General features: G+C 46.1%; 1 protein-coding gene across 1 annotated transcript in view; it reads right to left on the bottom strand.

Moving 5' to 3' along the window:
* Positions 1-8344: 8344 nt before the first annotated feature.
* The window catches only part of BTBD2 (BTB domain containing 2), a 64688-nt gene continuing 45939 nt past the window's right edge, over positions 8345-27093 (bottom strand). The window contains 7 exon segments of the mRNA XM_078154114.1: positions 8345-11298; positions 14826-14972; positions 15733-15820; positions 17191-17347; positions 17350-17382; positions 20570-20767; positions 21586-21691. Of these exon segments, the coding sequence (XP_078010240.1) occupies positions 11137-11298; positions 14826-14972; positions 15733-15820; positions 17191-17347; positions 17350-17382; positions 20570-20767; positions 21586-21691 (891 nt within the window). The 3' untranslated portion in view covers positions 8345-11136.

Here is a 27093-nt window from a genome sequence, read left to right as displayed (position 1 = left end):
CCCTCTCCAGTACCAGTTCCACTTTTACTCATACCCCTCCTCCACACACTTGATGGGGGAGGAAGTCATAACACGGGGCTGCCCACAGCCACTTCCAGACTTTCCTACCACCATCACTCAAGAATCTTTGAGACTGTATTTCTTGCCCAGTGAAGGTTCTGGTAGCTATTATGTACTGACCTCCAGGATGGTCTTCCTTCCTTCCTCCCTCCCTCAGCCTAGCTCAGTCCTTCTCTCCTACCTAACTCCTGTCATCATACTAGGGGACTTCAACATATTAACATTCCCTCTAGTACCCTAGCTGCCCAGTTCCTCAATGTGCTCTTCCCATGACCTACTTCTTTGCCCCAACACATCTATACACGGATACAATCGTGCCCCTAATCTTGCCATCACCCCAAAGCATTCCACTTCCATGTTCACAAACTCAGAACTTCCTTTATCTGACCAGTCCTTTATCATTTCATCATCTTTCCTTTGATCTTATCCATCCTCTTAACTTCTGTCTTCATTGTGACCTCCAATCTCTCCACTGTACTTGCTACACATTTTTTAAAACAATATTTTCCCCCAATTACATGTAAAAAAACCATTTTAAACTGGTTTTTACAATTTTGAGTTCCAAATTCTCTCCCACCTTCCTTCCCCTCCCCCATTACTGAGAAAGCAAGCAGTTTGATAAAGGTTATACTTTGTGGTCATGCAATATTAGTCACATTGTGAAAGAAAACCCCAAAAAGCCCCCAAGAAAAATAAGGTGACAGCAAGCTTCAGGGTGCATGCAGAGTCCACCCGTTCTTTCTCTGGAGGTGGATGGCATCTTTTCCCCATGGGTCCCTCAAACTGTTTTGGATCTCTGTACTGCTACACTCATTACTTCCCCCATCTTGACCTCTCGATGAGCCAGTTCAACAGTTCAACTCAACCCTCTTCTGAGTCCCTTGCCCCCTTAATGCCAAGCTTGTTAATAAGCTTATTAATGCCTTAGCTTATTCCCACAAGTCACTCTCAATAGTTCTATTTTCACATTTCTAAATGGAGAAGTGAAAAATGCCAAACCATGCCGACTGGGTCCACTGCAAATTCATGTTGTATCATCTCAGCTGGACCTCTGCAGTCCATTCACACCTCCCTAATTGATTGACTCTCCCCCTCCCCTCAGCAAATTTTCCATCTCTTCTTAGGTCTTTTTTCAACGTCTGAAAATGCCTCTCCCCACCCTCACCTGAGAACCTGGCTTCCTACTTTACTGAAAAAACTAAGGTCATTCCCTGAGCGCTCCCTCTCTCTTCCCTCCTCCGCACATCACACAGATGCCATTTCCTCCCATCTCCCACACCCCATGAAGAGGCAGCTCTGTTTCTCCAATGCAAACCAACTCCCCATCCTGCTTGAGTATTTACCATTCCGTCCTATCTTCTTCAACAGATTGCTTTCTAGTCTATCATCAGCTTCTTCCTCTCTTCTGGCTGCTTTCCTGATGCCTACAAACACGCCCATGTCTCTGCCATCCTTGAAAACCCTTCCCTTGTTCTGACCATCCCTCCTAGCTTTGGTCCCCCATCTCCTCTCTTTTCCTTCTACATCCTCACTGACTTTTATTCTCTCTCTCCTCCCTCTTTCTCCTTGATTCTCTTCTCTCCTGGTTTTTTGTGACACTGGTCTCTCATTGTGATGGTTCTCAATCTCTGCCAGATCACAAGTCATGCTCACTAAACGTGAGCTCAGATCTGGCACTCTTCTCTTCTGCCTGTATACTGTTTTACTTGGTGGTGACATCAGCTTCCATGGATCTGTATAAATGATTCTCGCATTTATCCAGCCCTAAGCTCCAGAATGTCTCCAGCTGCCTACTGTACATCTCCACAGATATTGGAAAGCTCAACATGGCCAAAACTGAACTCCTCCTACTTCTCCCCTTCTCCAAACCTCCCTATTATTGCCAAGGGCACCACTGTCCTGCCAGCCAGGTCACAACCCAGGTGTTGGTGTCATCCTTAAACCCTCACTCTGCCTTCCACCCCCCACCCCCATATCCATCTGTGGCCAAGGCCCATCCATTTTATCTTCATGGCTTCTCTTGTATGTATCATCTTTCCATGCACATTGCTGCTAAACCCCCATCCCTTCACACTTGGACTACTGCAATAGCCTTCCTTCTGGCTCTCCAGGATCAAATGTAGATTTTTGTTTGGCTCTAAAGCCCTCCATGATCTGGCCCTTCTTAATTTCCCACCCCTAACCCCTCGCCCCCCCATGACCCACTGACCTAGGCCTCCTCACTATTCTTTGCACATCTCCACACTCTCTGCCTTTACAGTTCTCCATGCCTAGAATACTCCCACTCCTCACCTCTACCTACTGGCTTCCCTTAAGTCTCAGCTAAAAATCCCACTTTCACGAAGTCTTTCCTGATGGTTTCCCTCCTCAAACCTCCCTCCCTGTTAAGATTACCTCATGTTTACAGTGTGTGTGTGTGTGTGTGTGTGTGTGTACATACACGCTTGTACATAGATGTTTGCACCACCATCTCCCCACTCAAAAGGAAGCCCCTCAGGAGGCATGGCCTATTTTTTGTCTGTTGTATCCCCAGGGATTAGCAAAGGCCTGGCACACAGTAGGCACTCATGCATACATGTTGACTGAGTGATGGTTAACACTGACAGATCATGAAGTCCTGGGCACCAAACTGAAGGCTTGCACGGCTGCAGGTGGGTTTTCACCCGTGCTGTTCATGGACCATAGTGGGGGCACTTCTGATGAAAAAGGCAGATGTGGGAGAAGACCACTGTTTAAGGAGTTTGAAAACTGAATCTGGATTTCTAGTCCGTGGCTCAAAATAGGAGCATGATGGATTTGGGGCCAGGGAACGTAGGGAATTCAGGCTAGTGAAAAACATGTTTATCTGGACTCCTACAGATTGATCAAGAGGATTTTAAGCACAAAGTGGGAGAAAACTGCCTCCATGCATGCATGCATGCATTTGTATATGTATTTACGTGTATACACACATACACTTGTATATGTGTGTCTCTGGGTATAGTCACATACATGATTTATGGTAAATGTACTCTAAACCAGACGCCAGAGCGAAGCAGCAGAAAACAGATCCAGGCAATAATCAGCCAGGAAGGAAGCCAGCAGGCAAACCCTGGTCTTTGATTCCTCAACACACATGCACTGAGTATGGGTAGAAAAGAAGTGAACAAAGGATCTCACCAAAGGGAGGAAAATTCCACCCTTAGTTATCACTGATACTTCAGAGGATGGGTATCCCTTATGCTAAACATGTTCTAAGACGGTATTCATGCAGAGGGGTCCCAAAGCAAAGGTCTGAAAGCTGCCCTCCGACTTTCTGTGTGCCTTGCAGAGTGCCCTGAACGCCTACAAAATCCTCTTTGTTCCACGGAGGCCTCACACCGCCAGTGCAGTGAAGTAAGCACTCTAGGTACTGGCCTCATTTTGCAGATAAGGGCAACTCAACCTAGGCTGAAATTAAGTGATTTGCCCAGGATCACACAGCCGGGGAGGCAGGATTTGAATCCAGGTGTTTTTGGCTGTGTGGCCAACGTGCTGACTCTCAGCTGGAACACGATAGCCAAAGAAAAGGCAGAGTCGCACTGTGAGTGTATCTAGACGATCTCCGTCTCACAGAAGGAAACCCAAGAGGTACAGTAGAGGACAGCTGGGTGAAGATCAGTGGAGGTAGAAATAGTGTGTGCGCCCTGGAGTCAGGAGGACCGGAGTTCAAATCTGGCCTCAGACACCTAACACTCACTATCTGTGTATCTCTTAACCCCAACTGCCTCACCCAAAAAAAAAAAAAGAAGAAAGAAAGAAATGGATGCTTTGGTAGAAATGACAGAAACCTAGGGTAGGGAGTTAATACTCCATCCTAGAATTTTTGATAAGAGGGGAAAAAAGCCAGGCCTAGTCTGACATATGCTCTAGAATTTGGGAGAGTGGACTTCAGAGAATTCAAAATTCTAGAGGGGGAGGGGATTCCAGGAAGGCAGTGTATCAGGAAGTAGTACAGGAAGATCCCTCCAAACAACTCCTCCAAATGGATCTAGAAAGTTCACCCGACAGAACCCCGACAGGAACATCCCGGGGAATCAGGAGCTTGGCACCAGAGATACAGAACCTTGCCTGAGCACTAAACTCCCTGAAAATGAAGAGACAAGAACTATTAAAACAAAAGTCAAAAGACTGGAAAAAAAAACAGAAGAAAATGTAAGGCATCTCAAAGTAAAAACACGACCTGTCAAACGGATCAAGAATTGAAAAATTAAGAATCATCAAACTACATGAAAGCCATGGCCAAAACAAGAGCCTAAATACCCAGAGGGCAAAAGTGGAAACATAGTCATGTCCTACCAAAGAAAAAAGAAAACGCTCAGGAACCTAGCAGCCCAAACCCAGAATTTCTAGTTAAAGAAAAAATGCTGCAAGTAGCCACCAAGAGTTCCAGTGCGAAGGCAGCAGGGTCCGGCCCGCCAGCGCACAAGATGACTACTCCCAAAGGCTGTTTTAGGCTTACAGTCAAGAGTAACCAGCAGCAGAATGGAGCATGATCCTGCTACAGGGAAACAGACCTTGAATGAAATAAAGGACCTGGGAAAGGCCAGGACTCTGCAGAAAGTGAATTCCAAACACAGTAGTATAGAGAAAGGTCAAAACTAAAAAAATTAGTAAGGGACCAAAGGGTAAACTGCTTACACTGTACAGTATCATGCTCAGAGAGGGAGTGTGGATTGAAGGCCTCGGGTGGTGTTAAGTGGTGTAAGATAATCTTGATATCTTAAAAGAGAGGGAGAGAGGGGAAGAGGTAGGGAGGAAGGGAGGGCCTCGAGGTAGGAGGGGAAAGTAAGGTAATGGGAAATAATTTCACACAATCGGGGTGTAAACATCTATAGAAGTCTACACAAACAAGCAGGGCCACAGGGGGTTAGGGTAAGGGGCTGATACTTGACCTTATTCTCACCTGAAATGGTTGAGTAAGGGAAGAAGTACTTCATTCAACAGCAGAAAACAGGAGAGAAGGGCAAAGGGGAAATTAGAGGGAAGGTAGGTTAAGGGTCAGATTAATCCTAAGCAAAACAACTCCAAGGATGAGGATGTATAAAAATATTGATAACTTTCTGAGGTGGCAGAGAACCAGAATCTGAGGGGGTGCCAATTAACTGGAGGATGGCTTGCCAAATCACGGTGTATAAACGTGGCAGAATACTAGGGTGCTGTGATAAAGAATGGAGCGGATGGCTTCGTTAAAACCCGGGAAGACTTTGAGGAGCAAAATGAACAGAACCAGGAGAATGATCCACATAATGACAGAAAGATAATTTTGAAAGAATGAGGAGCTCTGATCAGCGTGATGACCGACCATGATTCCAGAGGAGTAACAGTAAAACACCTGACAGAGACAGAGGACTCTGGTACACACATACAGGGCCTACAGAAGAGGGGTGGGTAGCTCTCGGCTCTTGGGATCCTGGGGCGGAGCTGTGACGCTGGAAGGGGCCTGGGAAGATGACGTAACACTCCCAGCAGCACCCAGCTGAGGCAGCAGCAGAGCCAGAATTCAAACCCACGTCTGCTGACTCAGAGCCCCATTCAGACAGACACCCAGGTCGTGGAAGGGGAGGAACAAACCTCCGAAAACACCTGAAGCCTCAAACAGAAGTTCTCCGGGAAGGAAAGGGCTCTTTCATTGCTCTTTCTTTCTTCACTGGGGCCTACCACAGTGCCTGGCACACACAGGAGTTTGTGGAATGAGTCTGTGAGTCTGTGCGTCTGTGCCTTACGTATAGGCTCCAACCTATGTAGTACATTCCTCTTCATTAGTTCTATTCTGTTTTTGAGTCATTTTTCAGTTGTGTCCAACTCTCCATGACCCCTTTTGGGGTTTTCTTGGCAGAGAAACCGGAGGGGTTTGCCATTTCCTTCACCAGCTTATTTTACTGATGAGGAAACTGAGGCAAACAGGGTTAAATGACTTGCTCAAGGCCACACAGCTAGTAAGTGTCTGAGGATCTGAAATCAGGAAAATGAGTCTTCTTGCCTCCAGGCCCGGCACTCTGTCCACTGTGCCACCGACTGCCCTATTTTAATGTTTGTTTTCCTCTAAATTAAAATCTAATGATGCAAACAATTCCAGTGACAAAGTAAAGGCTGCCTAAAAAGCTCGATGTGAATGTATAAGCAACTCACTGACCACCATGTTCTTCAAATACAAACACCCAGGATGAAAGTAAAAGCAAGGGAGGAGGATGAGTGCACAGGAGTCTCGGCACAGAGAAAGGGTGCCAGGTCCACTAAGGTTTGGAACGCACTGCAGAGAGGGCGGCCAGGAGGGCCACAGCAAACCCAGGGCTCTGCGGGCCTGCCTCGGCCGCAGCTAGAGACGACAAGGACCACGTGGCTCCTCCAGCAGCTTTTACTGCCTTAAAAACAAACCAAAAAAAAAAATGATCTTTGGACTGAGAGGGAAGATGATTAGCAAGGAGCTGAAACCCAGTGTATCAAGTAGACGCTCCTGGATCTGGTTGCTGAGCTGCTGGCAGCAATCTCTGAAAGATCAGTCCTCAAGGATAGGAGAGGGGATGTAGGTCTAGAGAAGGGTGAATATCAGTGTTGCGTGTTTTTAAGTTAACAAACCTGTGAGCCAATGGTTCCCCAAGTTTAACTTAATCATTGGCAAAATCTAAAATGAATTATTTCAAGCCAAGTTGTGAGCATTTAGAAAAGGAAACTGATCACGAGGAAGGAAATACTCATGTATTAAGTGCCTACTGTATGCCAGGCACCGTGCTAACCACTTTATGATTACTATCTCATTTGGTCCTTAAAACAATCCTGGGAGGTAGGTGTTATGATCTCCATTCTGCAGATGCAGAGAGAGGTGAAATGACTTGTCCAGAGTCACACAGCTAGGAAGTATTTGAGGCCAGACAGGAACTTGGGTCTTCTGATTCCAGGCCTGGTGTTCTATCCCCAATGGCATCAGCTGCCAAGTTAGCACAGCTTCATCAAAAACGGCTCCAACCAAACTAGTCATGTTTCCTTTTTTGACAAGTTATTAGACCGTGAGACTGGAGGAATGCTGCAGGCATAGCAGACTTCAAACATACTAAGAAAACTGTAGACCAGGAAAGCCTCCGACGAAGCCCCTCGTGTGTTCCTTATGGACAAGCTGGAGAGATGCGGGCTGGGCGATGCTGTGAGGAGGCCCCTACTGGAGTGATCCACAGGCCTTTCCGGGCCCGAGGCTGGTGAACGTTCCTATCCCTGGCACAAATTCAGAGAGAGCACCAAGCTGGCACCAAATGAACACACACAGCAAAGAGTAATTAATCTGAGGTCAGACCTGACTTGTTGGTCCTTTGTGCGATCTTGCTTGGGCAGGTCACTGGACACGGGTTCTGTGCTTCAGTGTTGGCATCTACGACAACCCAGTGAAGACCGAAAGAGTTCTGAAGCAGCTAAACACCGGGCCAGATCTGAAGCGACGAAAGTTCACTGGGATGAGCGTGAAGGCAATTTCACAAGCACGAGATAGGGAAGGTGTGCTGAGGACTTCGGTGGATTGAAAGCACCATGAGAGAACAGTCAGAAAGTGAAGTGACCTCAGGGTGCACTGAGAGGAAGATGATAGTTTTGTACTCTGCCCAGGTCAGGGCACATCCTACGTACAAGGAATATTCAGGGAGGGGGAAGGAGGAAGACCAGAGAAGGAGAGGCAGGGGGAGAAGGAAGCCATTTTCTGGTACAATAAAAACAGGAGAAACACTAATCACAATAGGGCTCAGAAGCAGACATACACAAGATACGTGTCTAAGAAAGAACCAAACATAGCTTGAGACGAAAGGGGTGGGCCATTCAGTTCTGCTGAGATCACCAATGTCAACACTGTAATGAGGAAGACATTCCTAGGCAACCCTCGGGTGCCTTCTCTGCTGTGATGGGATCTGCTTCTCAAACCAAGGAGACTGCTTGGACTGTGAGCTCTCAGCCCACACACACCTCAACTGTCTAGTGAGTGAGAACACAAATAACACTTGCTATGTACAAAGACGTATATGGGATTTCAAAGAAAGAAAAGGCTATGTTCCCACCCAAAGGCAAACCTATTTCAAACAAGTCAAGACATACTTAAGACTTCCCTCTGGATCCATAAAATATTGGGAGTGGGGGAGCCCTAAAGGTTGAGTGAAACTGACGGGTTATAGCCCCAACTTGGCCGTGTTGGACCAGCAGTTCTCTGGAGATGCTCCTCCTTCCTCCCAGACCCACAGTGCACTCTGGCACCTTAGCAGAATGAACACTGTGTCTCCGAAACAATAAAGACAACCAACCCCATTTCTTTATTGATGACCTATTTACAAGTCACAAAGCTGGCCAAAAGCAGAGTGTCTGAACACTGAATATGAGAAATCATTAGATACATTCATCAATATAGCAATGCTTATGAATCTAGACATTCCCAACTCCAATGCAAGAGTGGACATGATACAGGGAAATTCTCCAGCTTCAGGAGACAGGCATGTTCAGCAATGAGTTACATTCATCCTAGCTACAATGCCCAGACTGCAGAAAGCCGTAAGAATGTACACTGCTCAGAAGATGTGTACACATTTATTTTATTTTATTTTTTAAAAATCATTTCAATAGGATGAGGTGTGAGGGATCACACCTTTGCCATGGCTTCTGGGAGGAGGGATTCTGTAGAACAGAAGGAATCACTGAAACTGAAAAACTGTTGGAATGAAACACACACACACACACACACACACACACACACACACACACACACACACGCCCACACAAATCATCTTCCCCTGTGACAAGTGCTTGGTATAGTACCCAAGGAATATCCTGCTTTCTTGGGCAGGGGATGGGACAAGATGAGAAATGAAGAGGGCACCAGAGGAAAGGGCAGAGGGGAAGCAGGGACACCTAATGGTGTCCCTCCAGCACCTGTAGGCAGAGAACGCTGACATTCAGAAACAACATCAAGGTGAAAACAAGGCAAGTGCTCAACAAACACAGCCACAGTGTCTATCTTCCAGCAAATGTTTTCCTCTGGAGGAAGGGGCCAGTGGGCCTGGTCATTCACTGAGGATTTCAGCTCACAACACACTGCCTGACAGTGGGCTCCTGACCCAAGAACTAGCCCTATGACATGAATGTTGGCTACCACTAATCTGGGCCTCGGAGCTGTCTGCTCTGTTCAATCAAGTTATACGGCTCGAGCCTGCTACCAGCTTAGCCTGGACAGCAAAACCTCGCTACAGTTACTGTAGAAGAGAAAAGGGGATCACCGTTCATCCCCGTGAGAAAACTGCCCTCGCATCCAAGTCCTCAGACCTCGAACAGCAAGGCAGAAGGCAACTTCCTGGCTCATCGCTGTGAGGGAGGCAGCATGAGGGCAGGACGCAGGCGCCCACCGAGACAAACCGAGTGAGTTAAGCCCTGCGCTCCAGCCCTGGGCAGCAGGACAGGCCCATCTGTGCACTCTGGCCTCGAAGAGAAAGACAATGGACAACAAACTCAGGTCTTTTTGCCCTTGGGGGATTTGTGTAGCATCATTTAACCAAGATACAAACAAAAGGAACAGGAAGTGGCCCCACACAACTCTCAAACAAGGAAACCACGACACTTCTGTGAGTGATCCAGTTGTAAATCAGGTCTTGGAGTCAATCCCCTAATGTGCACAAAGTAAAAGGGGAAAGGGGCATCCTCACCCTCTCTGGTAAGAACAAGGCAGAAAGCAAATGGGTAGAAGCTGCCCCCTTCTGGACTAAGGATCCTTCCCAAACACAAGCCTTTACAAAAAGGCTGCAGAGAAACGGACTTCAGTAAAGCACTAAGGCAAGGAAGAGATTAGCCGAAATAAGCACGGACTCCATTTCTGGCCACCAGGGAACTAGGAGGAGTGGGGAAGAACAAGAACAAAGTCTGCAACACGTTCCTGAAACGTTCCCTCGGCCCTGGGCCACGTGGCAAGGAAGCCCCTGGGCTGGGCTGTTTCCTGACCTAGGCTCTGGGCATCTGGTGCACACACACACACACACACACACACACACACACACACACACACACACACTCTCTCTCACACTCACACAAAATAAGAATGAGGATCTCTCCCTTCCCCCAACACCATACATACCCCTCCTTACAGGAGAAGGGTCAATCCCAGAATGCATTGCAACGTGCAGTCTACAAAAATAAATGACACAGACAACGGCAGTTTTAGGGGGGATTCTGGGATCAGGTTAGTTCACCCGACAGCTTCTGCCGCTGAAAGGACTTCCTTTTTCTCTCTCAACTGGCTCCCCCAAGACAGTGTGGGATCACCCCCCAAGCTTACCGGACACTGACAAAATGGAGCCACTATCTCGACCCGGAAGCAAAGTCTGAGGGACGCTCCGGGACCCCGCCTCTGCTCCTCCTCCCATGCTGACATGCTGTCCCTCGCTCACAGACAAGTGGTCAGTCCACCTGGTGCCACGTGTATGACACAGAACAGATTGTCTCTAGTTAACAAAGGGATACAACTGACTGTGGGCACCACAGGGCTGACCGACGTAAAGGACGGCTCTCTTCAGACATTCACTTAAAAAACCTTTGCAATGAGGCAAACCCCACCCCGCTGGGTTGTATCCCTGGACCCAAAGGACAAATGCTCTTTCCCCTGTGTATGAGGAAGGAGGGTGTGGGAGGGAAGGGGGAGGAGGAGATGGCAAGGGTCAATATGACCCTCCTGTTTTGTTTGGTTTTTTCCTCCAATCTCTTAAGGGATTGTCTCATTACAGGAAGTTTCCCACCTCAACCAAAGTATTTTTTTCATGCTTCTAATCAACATAAAAGCATCTACATTCATTACAATTTTTTAAAAAATGCTTTTCATGAAGTCAGAGAATAAGATGACCACTAAAATGGAGGCAGTTACTACCCCATGTGACTATAGTGGATTCCTGTAAACCAGTCTGTGGGGAGAGCGGCAGCGGCATCACTAACACGAGGCAGAAACATGGAAGTGTGTGTTGGGCCAGCCGCGCCCATTGGCACGGTCGGACTCAGCCGGAGAGGAGAGGGGGAGAGGGCCACTCCAGGACGGCACTGCCAGGCAGGCCATTATGTGTAGAAGATGATCTCTGGGATCTGTCCATCCTCCACCGAGGTGCCATTGTTGTTTCCAGCTGCGTAACAGAAGGTGAAGCAGGTCTTGGCCCCCGTTGTGGGTGACTCACGGATCACCTTGCGCAGGCCTTTGGTGCCATAGTGGGAATCCGGACCCTGGGTGGGAAGCCATAGAGAGAGTGCACATAAGTGAAGAGATTCAGAGGCGGTTTCTATCCCTTCTCCTGTTGCATTACCCATTCCTTTAAAGACCAATGCAGACGTCACCTTCCCTGACCAGCAGCCCCTCTGTCCCATCTGAGCATTAGCTTGTAATCACAACAGTACCAACCCCTCTGCTGAGGGCTCTCAGGTTTACAAAGCCCTCTGCACATAGCCCTTCCCAGGCAGGCTGCACAAGTACTATTAGGAGTTATCAATGGGCGCTCTGAGAGTTCCAGAAGGGAAATGACTGGCCCAAGATCCTAGATCCTAGCTAAAAAGTGTTGGCACCAGGATTCAAAGCCAGCTTTCTGGCTCCACCTCAGGGTTCTTATGTCTCACCTTAGCTTTGAAGCTGCCTCTTTCACACATCTATTGTTAGCTGAAAGTCTGAAGTTCATGGTCATGACACAACTCCTTCCATCTAGTTAGCCCCTAAACTTTTTCCAAGTCTTTTTACATCAATTAGCTCCTTGGATCATCATAACACCACCGTGAGTCAGGCAGGGCAAGGGTGATTCTTGCCAGTCTACAGAAAAGGTCACACAGCAAGCCTATGGCAGAGGCCTGTTGGGGGACTCCTGGTTGGCAGCACTTTGCATATGCAATTAAATTCAACAAGGACTCACTACACACTTTAGCATGGGCTGGGCAGAAGCAGACACCGAGCAAGGTCACAAGGCAGGGCTCAACTCAGTTATGCAGCATGGGTACCAAGAACCCATCAGGAAACTGCTGCACCAGTGTAAAAGGATGTTCCAAAGGCACCTAAAATGCTACATGGCTGGAACATGACTATTCCAGGACAGTTATAATGAGCTCCAACCTATACTGTGCATTTCCAGAGTGCTCTCCTCATAGTAACCCTAAAGACGGGTGACAGATTTATAGCTGCAGAGGGCCCGCGGCTGAGAGGCAGTGGGGACCTGGTCCCCAGCAGAGAAGCGTCGGGGCTGGACGACAGAGCCACAGCTTGACTCCACATCCACTGCTCTCCCTGAAGGGGACTATTCTTCATGATTACATCAGCTTTTCTTTTCTTTTCTTTTTTGGCTAGGCAGTGGGGTTAAGTGACTTGCCCAGAGTCACACAACTAGTAAGTGTTACGTGTCTCAGGCCGGATTTGAACTCGGGTCCTCCTGACTCCAGGGCTGGCGCTCTGTCCACTGTACCACCCAGCTGCCCTTACATCGGCTTTTTAAAAAGGGTTTTCAGGCACTGGTTGGATGTAGAGGTTGCAACCAGACATAGACACAAGCGTCTCTGCCCCAGGCTTCAGCCTCCACAAAACAATTCTGTCTCTGCCTTCTCCAAAGCCTCGCCACAGGGAACATCTACATTTGTCGAAGGGCACTGGGCTTTTCAAACGCAGCTTCTTTGTCTAAACCAAGGGGTTTTGTGGCTTTAAGGTGGGCTTCCCAGAGGCCAGAAGCAACTAAGAAACTTCCTTTTTCCCTCAGGTTATATTTTCTCAACTGTAAAATGAAAATAAAAGTAGCACCTACCTCACACGGCCATTATGAAGATCAGAATGTGTACATGTCTATGTGTTTCTATATATTTACATACATATATGTCACTATATCACTTTTATACTCTATACATATATATCACACACATAAAATGTATACATATATATCACTATCACTTTTGACACTATATGGTATGCTCGATACAGAGTATCAGAAGCAAAACGGTAATATATGTTATATATACTAATATATATGAAATATATAGTAATATATAACAAAATACGTGTGTGTAAAAGGATCCTGAGAGCAAGAAGTCTGGGAACCACTGAGATATACATATATATATATATTATTTGTGTGTGTGTGTGTGTGTGTGTGTGTGTGTGTGTATATACACATCATACATATGTGTGTGTGCATAGAGATAGATAGTTATCTATATAGAAATATATGTGTGTGTTTGTTTACATATTTCAATAGTTCTCAAACCTCTTACTCTCGGGACCCTTTTGCACTCTTAATTCTCCCACCAAGAACTTTTGTTTATGTGGATTTTATCTATCGATTTTGACGGTTATCAGAAATTAGAGCATCTTAATATCATTATGAAAACAGTTTTGGCCTTGTGGGTCCCTTGAAAGGACCACTCCTTCAGAACCACGAATACATGTTTAATACTGAGACAGAAAGAGCACTATTTCACTTTGACACTGACAGCATGGATCCTGCAACATGGGCCCCAGGGAATAGCAAAGTCACACTTCCCTCACGTTACATGGACAAAGGACTGATAATTGTAGATCGCATTTCCAAAGCACCTGACGGTTCCTTACAAGGACCTGGTGGCCTCTCACTGTGTTCTCACGTCTCTTCTCCTTGGCCACCGAGCAGCTTTTGGGGGGCATCGCTAGGCTCCATCCACCCCTTCCTCTACACACTCTTCTTCCTTGGCTCATGGGACACCTCTTCCTCTTGGTCCTCCCTCTCACCTCTCTGGCCATTCCCTTCTCAGTCTCTTCTGCTCGTTTATCATCCATCTCCACCCACAAAGCTCTGTCCTGGGCCCCATTCTCTTCTCTATCTGTGATGTCATATCCTTCTCAATCATTATCTCGACACAGATGACTCACAGATCTCTCTGTCCTGCCTTCATCTCTCCAGAATCTAACATGGTGTCTCCACCTCCCTCCAACTCGAAGCCCTGCCGGCAGCTAAAATTCAGCATGTCCAAAACTGACCTCACCTCCTTCCTCACCAAACACACATCCTCCTCTAAACTTCCCTATTTATGTTAAGGCCCCTAATCTTCTAGTCAACCAGGTCTGCACCCTTGAGAAATCACCTTAGCTCCTCTCTAAGTCATACCCCACCCTCAATCAGCTACCCAGTCTAGGTAATTCTATGTTCACAGTCTCTCTCACATCTCTCCCCTTCTCCAGAGTTCCATGGCTACTGCCTTAGTTCAGCCCACCACCACGGTGAGGCCTGTAGGCCAGAAAGGTGCTTCCTCCTCAGGGAGCTTCTCAGAATTCTTCAGAGCTTATGTGATGTACCACCTCCTCCATAAGACATACCCTGCTTCTACCTCACTACCCAACTGTTAGGGCTCTCTTTCTTCTACAGAATACTTTTCCTGTGCCCATGCTGTAGCTTACCATTAGACTATAAACTCCCAGAGGGCAGGAACAGCTTTATTTTTGCCTGTATGCCCAGCACCCAATTTAGTACTGTACATGGAAGGTGCTAAACCAATGTTTACTGAATGAATCCATTTTACTGATGAGGAAGTAGACCCAGAGAAGTGTCTCATGCATGACTACATAGCTGGGTAGGTGGCAAAGCTGGTAAGGGTGTGTACAAACTCTTTTTTAACTCCACAGCCAAATAAACCACATCTTCACACCAGAAGAATGTGCCTTTGCATGGCATGACCAGCCTGATGCTGGTCAAGTGCTAAAACCCCCCCAGACAGGAGCGTGGCCTGGGGCCCCTTCCCCAGAAGCACTGTACCTTCAGTGTCGCACACGCCGTGTAGTTAACATTGGGCAGGATCTCCACAGGCTCTTTAAACATGACCCGGAATGTATTAGAGGACCCATCACAGCTGAAGCCGGTGTCATTCTGACCCAGGACTGTGTTACTATCAGTGTGAATGATCTGACAAGCAGAGGACGAGAAAGAATGGATTTTCTGCATGGAAAAGCTCCAAAGGTGGAGCTTGTGAGAAATAACAGAATTGGCATTTTGACCCTCTGTCCCCTCTGTTCTACAGGACAAATGCTGATTATCAACAATTTTACCAAGTGATGTTTCAAAACTCCCTAAAGGACAATTTAAAATCCCTTTTTCTTTGAAAAGAGCACATGTGCCTGAGTGTCTCTTCATAAAATAAGGGGGCTGGCTTAATCCCTCAGATCTTTTCCCCAGCGTTCAGACTATCTAAACAAATGCCCGAACTCCAATACAAAAACTCACTACGTTTGCTAATGTCGACAACTCAATAGGTAAAAGCATCAACTCACATTCCTAGAGCAATGCAAAGTACTTTGAGTGCAACAATTGTGTGATGTAGGGAACAGAAGAATAATCACTCACATTCTGAAGATGAGGAAACAAATGTAGAGAGCTTATAAGACAGGAGGTACAAAGGGCGAGTTCTAAGGGTTCCTGCACAATTTGGGGGTACCAGCTACAAAGTCAGTCTCTGATTTGATTTCAGTAGAGGTAAACCGGTCCCAAGTGGTTCACTTCCTTTTTCTTTTCTGAGGCAATCAGGGCTGATTCGCCCAGGGTCACACAAGCTAGGAAGGGTCCGAGACTGGATCTGAACTCAGGTCCTCCTGACTCCAGGGCTGGTGCTCTACCCACTGCGCTACCTCGCGGAGCCCGTCTAATGGATTTGAAGTAGGGCCGATACCTGTATGTTGACTTGATAATCCGTCGGTCCATGTATTGATCCATATAATCCAAACCCCACCACAAATATCCTTTTGTTAACTGAGAACCTGAGGAGATAAGAGAGTTATTGGCCTTGTAGACTACTCTGCTGTGTCACGGCCCGGCGCAGAGTCACGGAAGGGAACAAAAAGCGTCCTCCTGGCTGAAGAAGATCCCCAAAAACACGGGGGGGAAGCACCTTCTTCAATGTTTGCTCATCCGTGGGGCCCAGCCTTACAACAGGTCAGGGCTTCTGCTCGAGTAAGACCTCCCCCCTCGTCCTACACACTTATTTGACTGTCCCAGTAGATGCGTAAGCTTATTTACTTATTTTTTAAAAGCTCTACCATCGACCAGAAGGACAGAGCAAAGGACGGCCCCCAAGCCTGTCCGGCCGGTGTGGTACCAGCGTGCTGGGGCTTAGTCTTCCATGAAGCATTTATCTGGAGAAGAAACTTTGCTCCTCCCCCTCTCCAGGACTTATGAAGGATAAAATCCAACCCCAGGGAGACAGAACAATTGCTCTGGGTTAGAAAAGTTTTAGATCTGTATCAAACGCAAACGACACTGAAAATGCTTCGTAGCTGTATGCAGAGCTATGAGATGCGGAGACGTTTGCTTCCATCACAAAGAACATCCCCAGAATGCTGAGCTTGTATAGCTCTGTTTTTAAAAAGTGTTTTCTGACTCTCGCCTTCTTATTTATTCTTCCAGTAATGGCCCCTGGAGGGAGTACTGGAGAAAAAGAAGGCAGGTGTGAAAAAGAAAGACTTCAGCCCCTTTCCACATTTCAGTAGGACCAGCCCCACGTAAGAGCTTCCACGTTTACCCAAAGTGAACAAGTGTGACCCTCAAGGAAACGGCAAAGCTCCCTTACTTTCCCCAAGCTTCTCCCTAAAACAAAGGGTCACAACACATCTGTAACCCCTCTGTTCTGTCGGCACCGCATCCCACGTCCCACAGTCCCACGATGACTGCTGTGCCTGTCACACAGCGAAACAAGGAGAGGCACCTGGAGGGAGAAGCAGGCTGCAACACAGGAGGAACCTGAAAGGACTCAGACGCTCAAGGGACTAAAAGAGATCATCAGTTACAACAGGAGAAGAATGTAAGCTCGTCACATGTCAGGTGCTGACAAGGGCATGTATGTGAGGTGCCCTTGTAAGGGGAGGAGAAACTGCACGAGGCCTCGAGCCCATGGTCTCCAGCTGCAGCACTGTGGGAGGGTGTGGACCAGAATTACACGGATGGGCTGCCCTCCTGTCTCCATCAGGCCTATGTGAGGACTGAGTAACGAGGAGGCGAGGACAGAGCCTTCCACGGCACAAAACCCTTCTCCCTAGGCGAAGGGAGGGCAGTAAAATGACTTTACTCAATAGTCAGAATGAAAACCGACACAACCCACAGGCTCATCAGTGCTGACGGGAGCGAAGCCCACCTGATCCGGTCACTAGTCCCGCTGTAGCCCCAGCGGCTCTCCACCTGCTGAAAGCGATTGATACTACACTCCTTCCCTCGAAGGCAGCAGCGAGGTCTGTCAATGAACTCCACTCGAGGCTTTGGGTTCACGGTAAAGTGGAGAAACAGGCTGACCACTCCCGGTCGGTGAGGATGCCCGACTGAGCAGGCCCTGGAGCAGAGAACAAACACAGGGAGGATGCGCTGAACACCTCAACAGAACCTCCTCAAGCCCTGTGGCATGGCTGCCACTGGCCAGGACCAGCCCCAGCCTCCAGGCAACACAAGATACACAACTCTCGCAGCCTGGTCCAGTCTCAGAAATGAAATATTCAGATAGGAACCACTTTCAAATTTGCAATGTTTCAGGAACAATAATTTCTCTAATGTACTTAAAACATCAAGACACAGGGAGGGGGACAGGTGGGGAATATCTGTTTTTAATTTCCTTCCAAAAAGGTACTAAGATAGAAGTTTAATATTCTAGAACAATTCTACAGGGTGTAAGTGAAGAAATTAAAATTATTGTTGTGGAGCTGTGAACTGATCCAACCATTCTGGAGAGCAATTTGGAACTATGCCCAAAGGGCTATAAAAATGTGCATACCCTTTGACCCAGCAATAGCACTTCTAGGGCTGTATCCCAGAGAGATCATACAAATGGGAGGAGGACCCACATGTACAAAAATAGTTACAGCAGCTCTTTCTGTGGTGACAAAGAACTGGAAATGGAGAGGATGCCCATCAATTGGAGAATAGGTTGAACAAGTTGTGGTATATGAATGTAATGGAATATTATTGTTCTACAAGAAATGATGAGCAGGTGGACTTCAGAAAAAGCTGGAAAGACCTGTATGGACTGATGCTGAGTGAAGTGAGCAGAACCAGGAGAACACTGTACACAGTAACAGCCATGTTGTGCGATGACTAACGTTGATAGATTTAGCCCTTCTCAGCAATGTGAGGATCTAAGACATCTCCAAAGGTCTCATGATGGAGAATACTATCCACATCCAGAGAAAGAACTATGGAGTCTGAATGCAGAGCAAAGCATACTGTTTGCTCTTTTTTTTTTCCTTGTGTTGTTTTGTTTCCTCTTTCTTGTGGTTCCTTCTATTGGTTCTAATTCTTCCTTACAACACAACTAATGTGAAAATATATTTAATAGGAATGTATATGCATAGTTTGTATCAGATTGCGCACCAAGCTGGGGAGGGAGGGGGAGAAAAATTTAAAACTCAAAAGCTTATGGAAGTGATTGTCGATAAACCAAAATAAATTAATTTAAAAAAATAAAATTCAATTACCACACAATCATCTAAGGAACAACAACAAATGGATAGTATCTCAATTTGACTTCATGAACAAGTTGGCTTGTAACAGTTACTTGTTCTTGTTAAGTATATACTATACACATGTGTGTGAACACAAACACATACAAACACATATACATAAATACATGTCTATGAGTAAAGGGAAAAGGACAGGAAAAGCCTCATTTATCTGGTATCATCAGGGAAGATGTTTCATGAATGTGAATTTCCTAAATAAGTGAAGTGCCATTTTAAAATCTTTTAAAGTGTCTTTCTTTCTTTTTTCTTTTTCTTTTTTTTTGGCTAGGCCATTGGGTTAAAGTGACTTGCCCAGGGTCACATAGCTAGTATGTGTTATGTATCTGAAGCCCGATTTGAACTACAGTGTCTTTCTTTAAAGACCATTTTTGATGGATATTTTTCTAAACTGTATTCCATCTTACCCTGCCTTCTCAAACAGGATTCTGAGCAATAGGCATTCCTCTCTCAATGACTCATTTTGAAGAGTAATTCACAAGACTGTAACAGAGTCAGGTCCTCAGTCTCCGGAGGTGTACAGCTACTGACTGTACCGAAGACCCCAAGACAATGGCACTGGCTATGTGCACGTGAGCTACTTTCTACCTTTCCTAGCTTTTCTGCCAGGAATCCTGCCCCTCTTGTCCTCACTCTTCAACAATGTACACCTCACTGGTGACCTCAACCACTCATTCAGCTTACCTCTGGGACTCTCAGATGCCCCTTTGAGTTAAGTGGAGACAACTTGCACATGGGCCTCCCGGGAGGAAAGAACTTTGTAAACCTTCCACTGCTAGAAACAGGAGCAGTTATTCACTGAGTGTCTGAATATGCCCCAAGACCTAGGCTAGCCATCATGGGGTGTGCAAAGATGAACAAAGCGCCTCTAAAATACAGTCTCTCATCACAGAAACAGAATTTTTCATGGGAAATAATCATTTCAAACAGCAACTGAAACACAATATTCCACAGTGAAGATCCAAGTGTTACACAAGATGGCTCACTGAACACAAAGAGCACTGGAAAGAGAACTCAGATCAGAAGGTCACCAGAAATAGCTGAATTTGATGGGCTCCAGAAAGTAAGCGAGGATGCTTCAAGCTTTCAGTAAGCAACTCATCTCTCAAAACCTCAACCTGTTCTCTGTGTGTGCGCATGTGTGTAAAGTAGAAGAAAGTCCTATCTATCTATAGGAGATGACTATTATAATATATAAGCCTGGAAACGGAAGAAACTCCAAGACAGCAAAAGGGAAAGGTCACCCTGTCAACATGACCCAGACGAACAAGAGCCATCCTGACCTGAAACCAGCCTCTCAACAAGTTAAATACAGCCTTTGTTTAATGAATAAACTAGTCTGAGCCTAATATGGGCAACATTTCATTCAAACACCAACACTTACTAAGTGCCTGGAATGTGCACTATTAACAGCAAAAGCTCGTGGCTGTGAATCACAGACCATCAGGATTTCAGAAGAATCCCAACTGTAGCTGACCCAGAGGGAAATGGCAAGCTGCCACACGTGACTGAAGATGGCGTGCCTCACCAGCGCGGCATGAAAGCCCACGGAAGACTAGACAAGGAGATGGGTCAGTTCCAAAGTGAGAGAAGAGGGGACCAGATGGACAACCTCAACACAACATTGATAGGTACACCCACGAGGTCACAACGGAGTCTCTGGTCCATGGATGGGCTCTCCATGGAGGATCTGTGGAGTGAGGGGGCCAAAAACCACAAAGTAGGAAAAGGGCGTGGTGCCCCTGGAACGGACACGTGGTCCACCAAGTTTAGAAGGCAGCCTGCGTCCCCCTCTGCACGCGGCCCTGAGGGCGCTGCTGAGGTGATGGGGCCCGGTGCATCTCTGGGGTGACCCCTGAAGAACTCAGGTGCAACCCCTGAAGAGCTCAGGTGCGGCTCTTTCAGGAATTAACCACTCACCAGGCTGTTGGTTTTGTGCCTACGTCCTCCCAGGTCTTCGCTGTCCTAAAAAGCTTTTAGATATGCTACAGACTGAGAGCAGCACATTACCTGCAGCAAACTCTTCAATTGTCATCAGTGGGAAACGGATGAGGGAAAGGGCTCTGCCCAACACTTTCCGCTTGTCTTCCGGAGTCACTGGAAGCTGCTGCCGCTGACACTCTGCTTCTGACCAGCGAACTGCGGCGTTAAACAAGCGGGCCTCCCGGACACCCAAGGTGTCCCGCTCCAGCACGGCAACAAGCGTGTCTAAGTAAAGAACAAGAACCACGACACTGAGCCACGGGGACGCCATTCTCACATACGTTTCACGTTCCACTTATTTTTAATCCATTTTAATTGAGGGAGTTGGTCCTTTGAGAGGATGAGGCTGCTGTACGCTGGTCAGGGTCCCTCACACGCTCTGACCAAAGGCCCGGTGCTGAGACCACCGGGACGGCGGCCGGGAGATGACCGTCCAAGCGCATGACCTCCCAAGGAGGCAACAGCAACGTCCCTGCCTGCCTGTCATATTCTGTGGTTACACTGACCAGTCCATGCTTTGAGGCAGGAAATGTGTACCCAGTCAGCACAGAGCTACCCCCAAGCCAAAGCTGAACCAATTTAAGCTCAAATGAGGACCAATAATTTACTTCTAGCTCACAAAACCTGAAGACTACAAGTTCCCAGAGACCATGAGCATGAGTCTGTATCTTCCCACACCGTCATAACTTTTTGACTAAAAATGACTGACAACTTACATATAAAACTCTGGACTTTCTGTTTTTGTTGTTACTTTTTTTGTTTGTTTGTTTGTTTGTTTTACCAGCTGGTAAAACTCCAGATATACCTACCTGGGGCCACAGGCAGGTTAAAAAACAAATTCGTGAAAAGCACACACACACAAACCCCATAAAGCCCAGCTGTTTCAGGGGTTAAAACAATGATTGCTGGATTTTAAAGCCAAGGTTGACTATGAAAGTAGCTAATGGTGCTTTATCTAAAGGTGGTGAGCATGTTTGGGCCACAGAAACATATTCCACATAGGGTCACCAAGAAGGTAAAGGTATTTCAAGAGCCAACATTACCTAAATCAATGTCTGTGAAGCCCTCTGCATTGATAGCATCCGATGTGTTTTTATCTATATTCTCCAAGCACAGGCTGGCCAGTTGGGGTTCATCAAAGAGTCTTGCCTAAGAAAAACAAGAAATAAAGAATTACTGTATTAATGTTCTATTGATGCATTTTGTCCTTAAATCTCAGTGACTTCAAATCCTGCCTTCCCCCACATAGTAAAACTTCTCTTGTGACAAAGAAAAACAAGTAAGCAAAAACTTCTGACCCAGTGAGCACAGCTGCCAACACACATACAGTGGCCTGTCCTAGGAAGCCTCTGCCTATTTGCCCTGAGGGTAGATGCAGGTTCACTCTTGTACCTCTAGATTTTTTAAAAACCAATCATTTATAAATTATATCATCGCCCCCAAGTTCTAGAGTACATGCTTTTCACAAATGACTGACCAATGTATGTAAGCCAAAGGTTAGAGGCATAAAGCAGTTTTCAACTTCAGTAGTAAATCATTCAGGAAAAGCAAAATAAGCAAACAGAAATACTCTTTATGCCTTGCCTGCCATTTGGAGATAAATCACATATTCCACTGGGATGTGGGCAATGACAGCAATGCCACACTGGAGGGATAACTCTATGCTCCTCTCTGGGGATTTATTGTTTTGATTAAATCATGACAATCAATCTCACCCAATAATTTTTCTAAGTCTTTCAGTACTAATCATGATGATACATAGCTTCCATATTGTGACACGTGACAGTTACAGTGCACAGAGCACTTTCTTCATAATGACCCCTTTAAACCAGGTGGCACAATTATTATCTCCTCCTTTCTACAAATAAGGAGACTAAAGGGAGATAGTAAGGGATGACGTCCAAGGTCACTGAGTATCAGTACCACCACTAGAAGAGATCTTTACGATTCCATATACAGGGCTCAACCCACATCACACAGCTGTTTCTAATTTGATCAATGGGCCAGGTTGCCTCCTTACTAAAGCATAAAGAGGGAACAACTAGAATAAACTGAAATGCACCTGACAGAAGACTACACTTGGAGGGGCAGAGAGTAAAAGCAGCTTGTTTCTAACAGCACTTCAGAAATGGAGCAGAAGAGCCAGGCTCATACCTTGAGTCCTTTGCTCTTCAGAAAGGTGAAATCAGGTGAAATGGTCTGTGACTTGCTTGTGCTCTTGGTGGGAGGGCAAGGGGAGAGTTAGTGGTGGACACTGATGTGATGGATGTTTGTTGCTAGATAGGTATCTCTTGCTGTCTGATCTATAAAGTGGAATTATTAGATTTTGCCTCCAAGAAACCCCCCTTTCTCTCCCCTCCTAGCAAAAAGAATAACAAAGTAAATGGCTTTAACAAGTGAAAAGCAAGGGCTTTTGTGTTTGTTTTGAATGACAGGAGAGAGGAGAGAGTCTAACAGCATAACTTAAAAGAACAGCAAGTTAACACAAATCCAAATAGGGAAAGTGGAAAAAAATAAAAACAAAACCCAATCACAAATGCCTTTCAGTTAAGCAGCACAGATCCTCTATTTCCCTTCGAGTCTACACTCATAGACAATACACAGTATTTGATTTCCAAGAAACCAATAAAACCACTTCTCTGCAATTAAATCAGAAAACTACCTCACTTCAAAGTTAGGGAAAGGACTTCGAAAGAAACTATAAAGAAGGTGAATTTTAGTGTGTATGAAGTGGATTTTTTCTTCTTCTTTCTTAGAGTTTTCTTCTCAGAATCCATAGCCATAACAATCTCTACTTCCCAGGTGTTAGATATGAGTCCTCACTATCATGGTTCAAAACAGTTCCTACCAGTTTCTACCACGATTGCGCAGTAGACATAGGGATGAAGTGATGTAAAATCGTGAGGCTATATGCCTTCTTTGTCTGTTGCCCTATAAAGCATGTGGGCACTGGTCAGTGACTGGGGACCCCCATAGGGGTAAATGTACAGGCTGAAAGCTGTGCATGACTTGATAGGCCCCCATCAAGGCTTGGGAGGGGGGAATCTGTGTGTTTGCCTCAACTGGCCACCACTGAGGCTTGAGGGGACTTAAGGGAGCGCACAAGTTGTGCTGGTCTCAATTGACCCCAATGAGACCAGGGGTAGTTGCCCCCCACCTTCACCCTGGCCCCTGTAAGAAGGGTTGTTAGGGAATGCTATAGGAGTTGGAGCTCCCACTACCATCAAACTCCCTTTGAGAAGACTAAACTAAAGCAAGCTTATTTAACCCCTTATTATGACTCTATGCCTGTCTTCCTGTCTGACTGGATCAAAAGCGAACCTGCTAGTGAAAGAGGTGCTTAGAAGCCCCTCCTGTGTCTCCTTCCTAAGAAATTGCGTAGTTGGTGTGTCTACTTGTTCAACAGAAACCTTAGACAGTTTTCTATAATCCATCCTACAATCCATACAGACAACTCAATTCCATGGCTTCGATAAAGCATTTTTACAGGCTAAAAAGGCAATGGTTTTGTTTCCAAATATCAAGCTCTAGCCTTCTGTTTCAAGGTCCTTGGGAGGTCTGACAGTCAGGGGATAAGCATTAAGTGCTTACTATGGGTCAAACCCTGCGCCAGAGACAAAAGTGACCCAGTCCTAGAGCTCAAGGGCTGCCCGTTTTAGTGGAGCACACATTGACATGTCTAGACAGACACAAACGTAGACAACATACAAAGCAGTTTTCTGAGAGATGATGTATTTGGAGCTGGGAGAATCAGGAGAGGCTCCACTGAGTAGGCGGCCCCGGAGCTGAGTTTTGTTTAAGGGTCACAGGTGAGGAGGGAGGGCAATTCACGTGAAGAGGGACAGCCAGTACAAAAGCTTGCACATGGACAACGGAGCACTGTGTGTGAGGGACAAACCCTAGTAAATTCAACACATGGGATACAGCTGGCCAAGAGCTATTGGTGGTCTGAGAGAGAGTTATATCCCAGTTCAATGTGCTACTATAATGTCTGATGTGACATCAAGAGTTACTTACAAGGATCTACCAAACTGGCAGAGAGATCTCACACAAGTGTGTAAAAATGTCCCTCCGGAGTCGAGCAGCAACAAAGCAGATACTATGTGCAAACAAGTCAAGGTGAAACCCACTGTTCTCCACAGGAAGAAGACTCTCCAGGCCTGAGTGACTGTATTCTGAAAGGCCCCTCCTCTGCTTTACTAGGAAAAGCCTGCTCTTGCACCTCCAGAGGCAGTCACGGGCCCAACGCTGACAGCACAGCAAGAGCAGGACTTCCAGACTGCTTAGACACCTGGGCTACCTAAAGATGATAACCTGCTAAGGAAGGAAGCTAGGGTTCAGGGTCAGAAGTGTAGTTTTACAAACAAGCGTCCTGTGATGTCGGTAGCATTGCGTATTTTCAACGTGTCAGAAGGACCCAAGTTCAAAATCCGGTCTCAGACCAGACACTTGACACTTACTAGCTGTGTGACCCTGGGCAAGTCACTTAACCCCAACTGCCTTGCCCATTTAAAAAAAAAATGCTTTGGAGTGAATGTAACGATTTCTAAAATATAATTAATTCATACTTGGGACCTGATTTTAGACATATTTTGTGCATTTAGCCATTTTGGATTACAATTATGTTCTCCCTGAGAGCAAATTTAAGGTCAATGCAGTCCCAGCACAATATTTCAATGATGAAATGGTGTTGGTTACTATTATTCCTATTCCTTTTTTGTTTAGAGCACAATAAAGTTGCACTTCAAACATCCAAAAAAAAAAAGAAAGAAAAGGCTACTCCAACAATCCAGGCAAAAGGCGATAAGGGTCTGTGCACCTGGATGGGAACTCTATGAGTAGAGAATATGTGAATAATCCTGTAAAGCTCGGTCTAGAAGGCTCCCCCTGCCCCGCCCCTCATCTCTGCCTCTCAGCTCCTGACTTCCTTCGAGCTCACCTTCCATAAGCCCCCACTGATCCCCTCTGCTGATTATATCCCAACTACCCTGTGTATATCTCGTCCATATGTAGTCGCTAATATGTTCTCTCCCCCATTAAACTGTTATCTCCTTGAGGTCAAGGACCGTCTTCTGCCCTTCTTTGGTTCCCCAGTGCTTAACACAGTGACCAGCACAAAGTAAATGTTACCTTGCCTTCATCTGAAGAAGTAGAAATTGCAAGACTGGGTAACTGATGATACAAAAGTTAAAGAAAGTGAGGAGTTGAGGGTGATCCTAAGATTTTGCAAAGTTGAGAACTGGAGTTAGTTTGAGGGCAAAGACATATTGAATTTGAGATGCCTTTAAAGAAACTCAGGAGAGAGATTAGGGGCATCACAGACAGATCCAGGAGTCATCTATATAGAAATGGTAACAATCCACAGGACCTGATGAGACTGTCAAGTGAGAAAATGTACAAAGAGAAGAGGGCCCAGGACAGAGCCATCAGGTATACCCACATAGATGAAGATCCAGAAAACAAGACTGAGAAGGAGCAGTCAGATAAGTAGGAGAAACAGGGGAATGTAGTATTATGAAAAATCAAAGAAGAGAGAGTAATTCAAAGTTATTCAACAGTGTCAATTACAATTAAAATTAAGATTTGGCAATTAGGAGATCAATAGTAACTTTAGAGACAGCGGAAGTTTGGGTGATGAGGTTGGAAACCAGACTGTAGGGTTAAAAAGAGAGGAAAAGAAGTGGAGGAACCTATTATAGATGGCTTTCTCAAGGGAATTAGCCACAGAAGGGATAACAAAATAATCTAACCAATACCTGGTGTTCTTAACCTCCAAGAACCTTTAGCCCAACTAGAGAGTTATTCCACTTACCTTGGGAACTCCTAGATCTGCTGATTAGTAGGTGAGTGAAAACTCATCTCAAGCCATTATATCTAGTTGGCCTCAATCCCTTCTTGACATCTCATCTAGTAATCCATTAGACCACTGGGACCTAGCCAGCATGGGCACCTTACCATGTGCTCTGCTGTCTCACATATATCCCTTTCCCACATGTCTTTCCACCTCTTGCTCTCACTCTGGGAATAATAATTAAATCAGTATCACAGATTGCTATTTTAAGATGTGTTCACACTGCTAGGCATGATGGGGTGCTTGGGTGCTTGTGTTTGGGTGCTTATACTTGGACCCCAATTTCTCCCTAGTCTCAGAAACACTCTCTCTGACAATTTCTCCCCAGCCCAAGGACACTGTGCCTAGAAATTACTCATGAGTGGACCACAGCAAGACCCTCATCTCTCTCCTTGGTGCAGTAACAAACAGCACCTGAAGGAATTATTAGTTTAAACTGGCTTTGCACTGGGTCATAAAGACATTCTTACCCACTGGACTATCTATACTACCACCCTACCTCATTATCTACATCCTGGGCTCCCCATTAACTGTATTCTAGACTTAAGACATATGTATACTCCCTACATCTATCTTGTCAAACAAACACTGATTGGTGGAAGACTAGACAACTCTCAGTTACCCCTGAACTCTAGTTAACTTAGTGACATAGCAGGCCTAAAACCACACCTCCATGTGGCCCCCCTTGTGGGCTTTTCCT

Source organism: Phascolarctos cinereus, unplaced genomic scaffold (genome assembly GCF_003287225.1).
Source record: "Phascolarctos cinereus isolate Bilbo 61053 unplaced genomic scaffold, phaCin_HiC Scaffold_4;HRSCAF=312, whole genome shotgun sequence".
NCBI lineage: Eukaryota > Metazoa > Chordata > Mammalia > Diprotodontia > Phascolarctidae > Phascolarctos > Phascolarctos cinereus.
The sequence above is the reverse complement of the archived record's forward strand: the minus strand, read 5'-3'. Positions and strand labels throughout refer to the sequence as shown.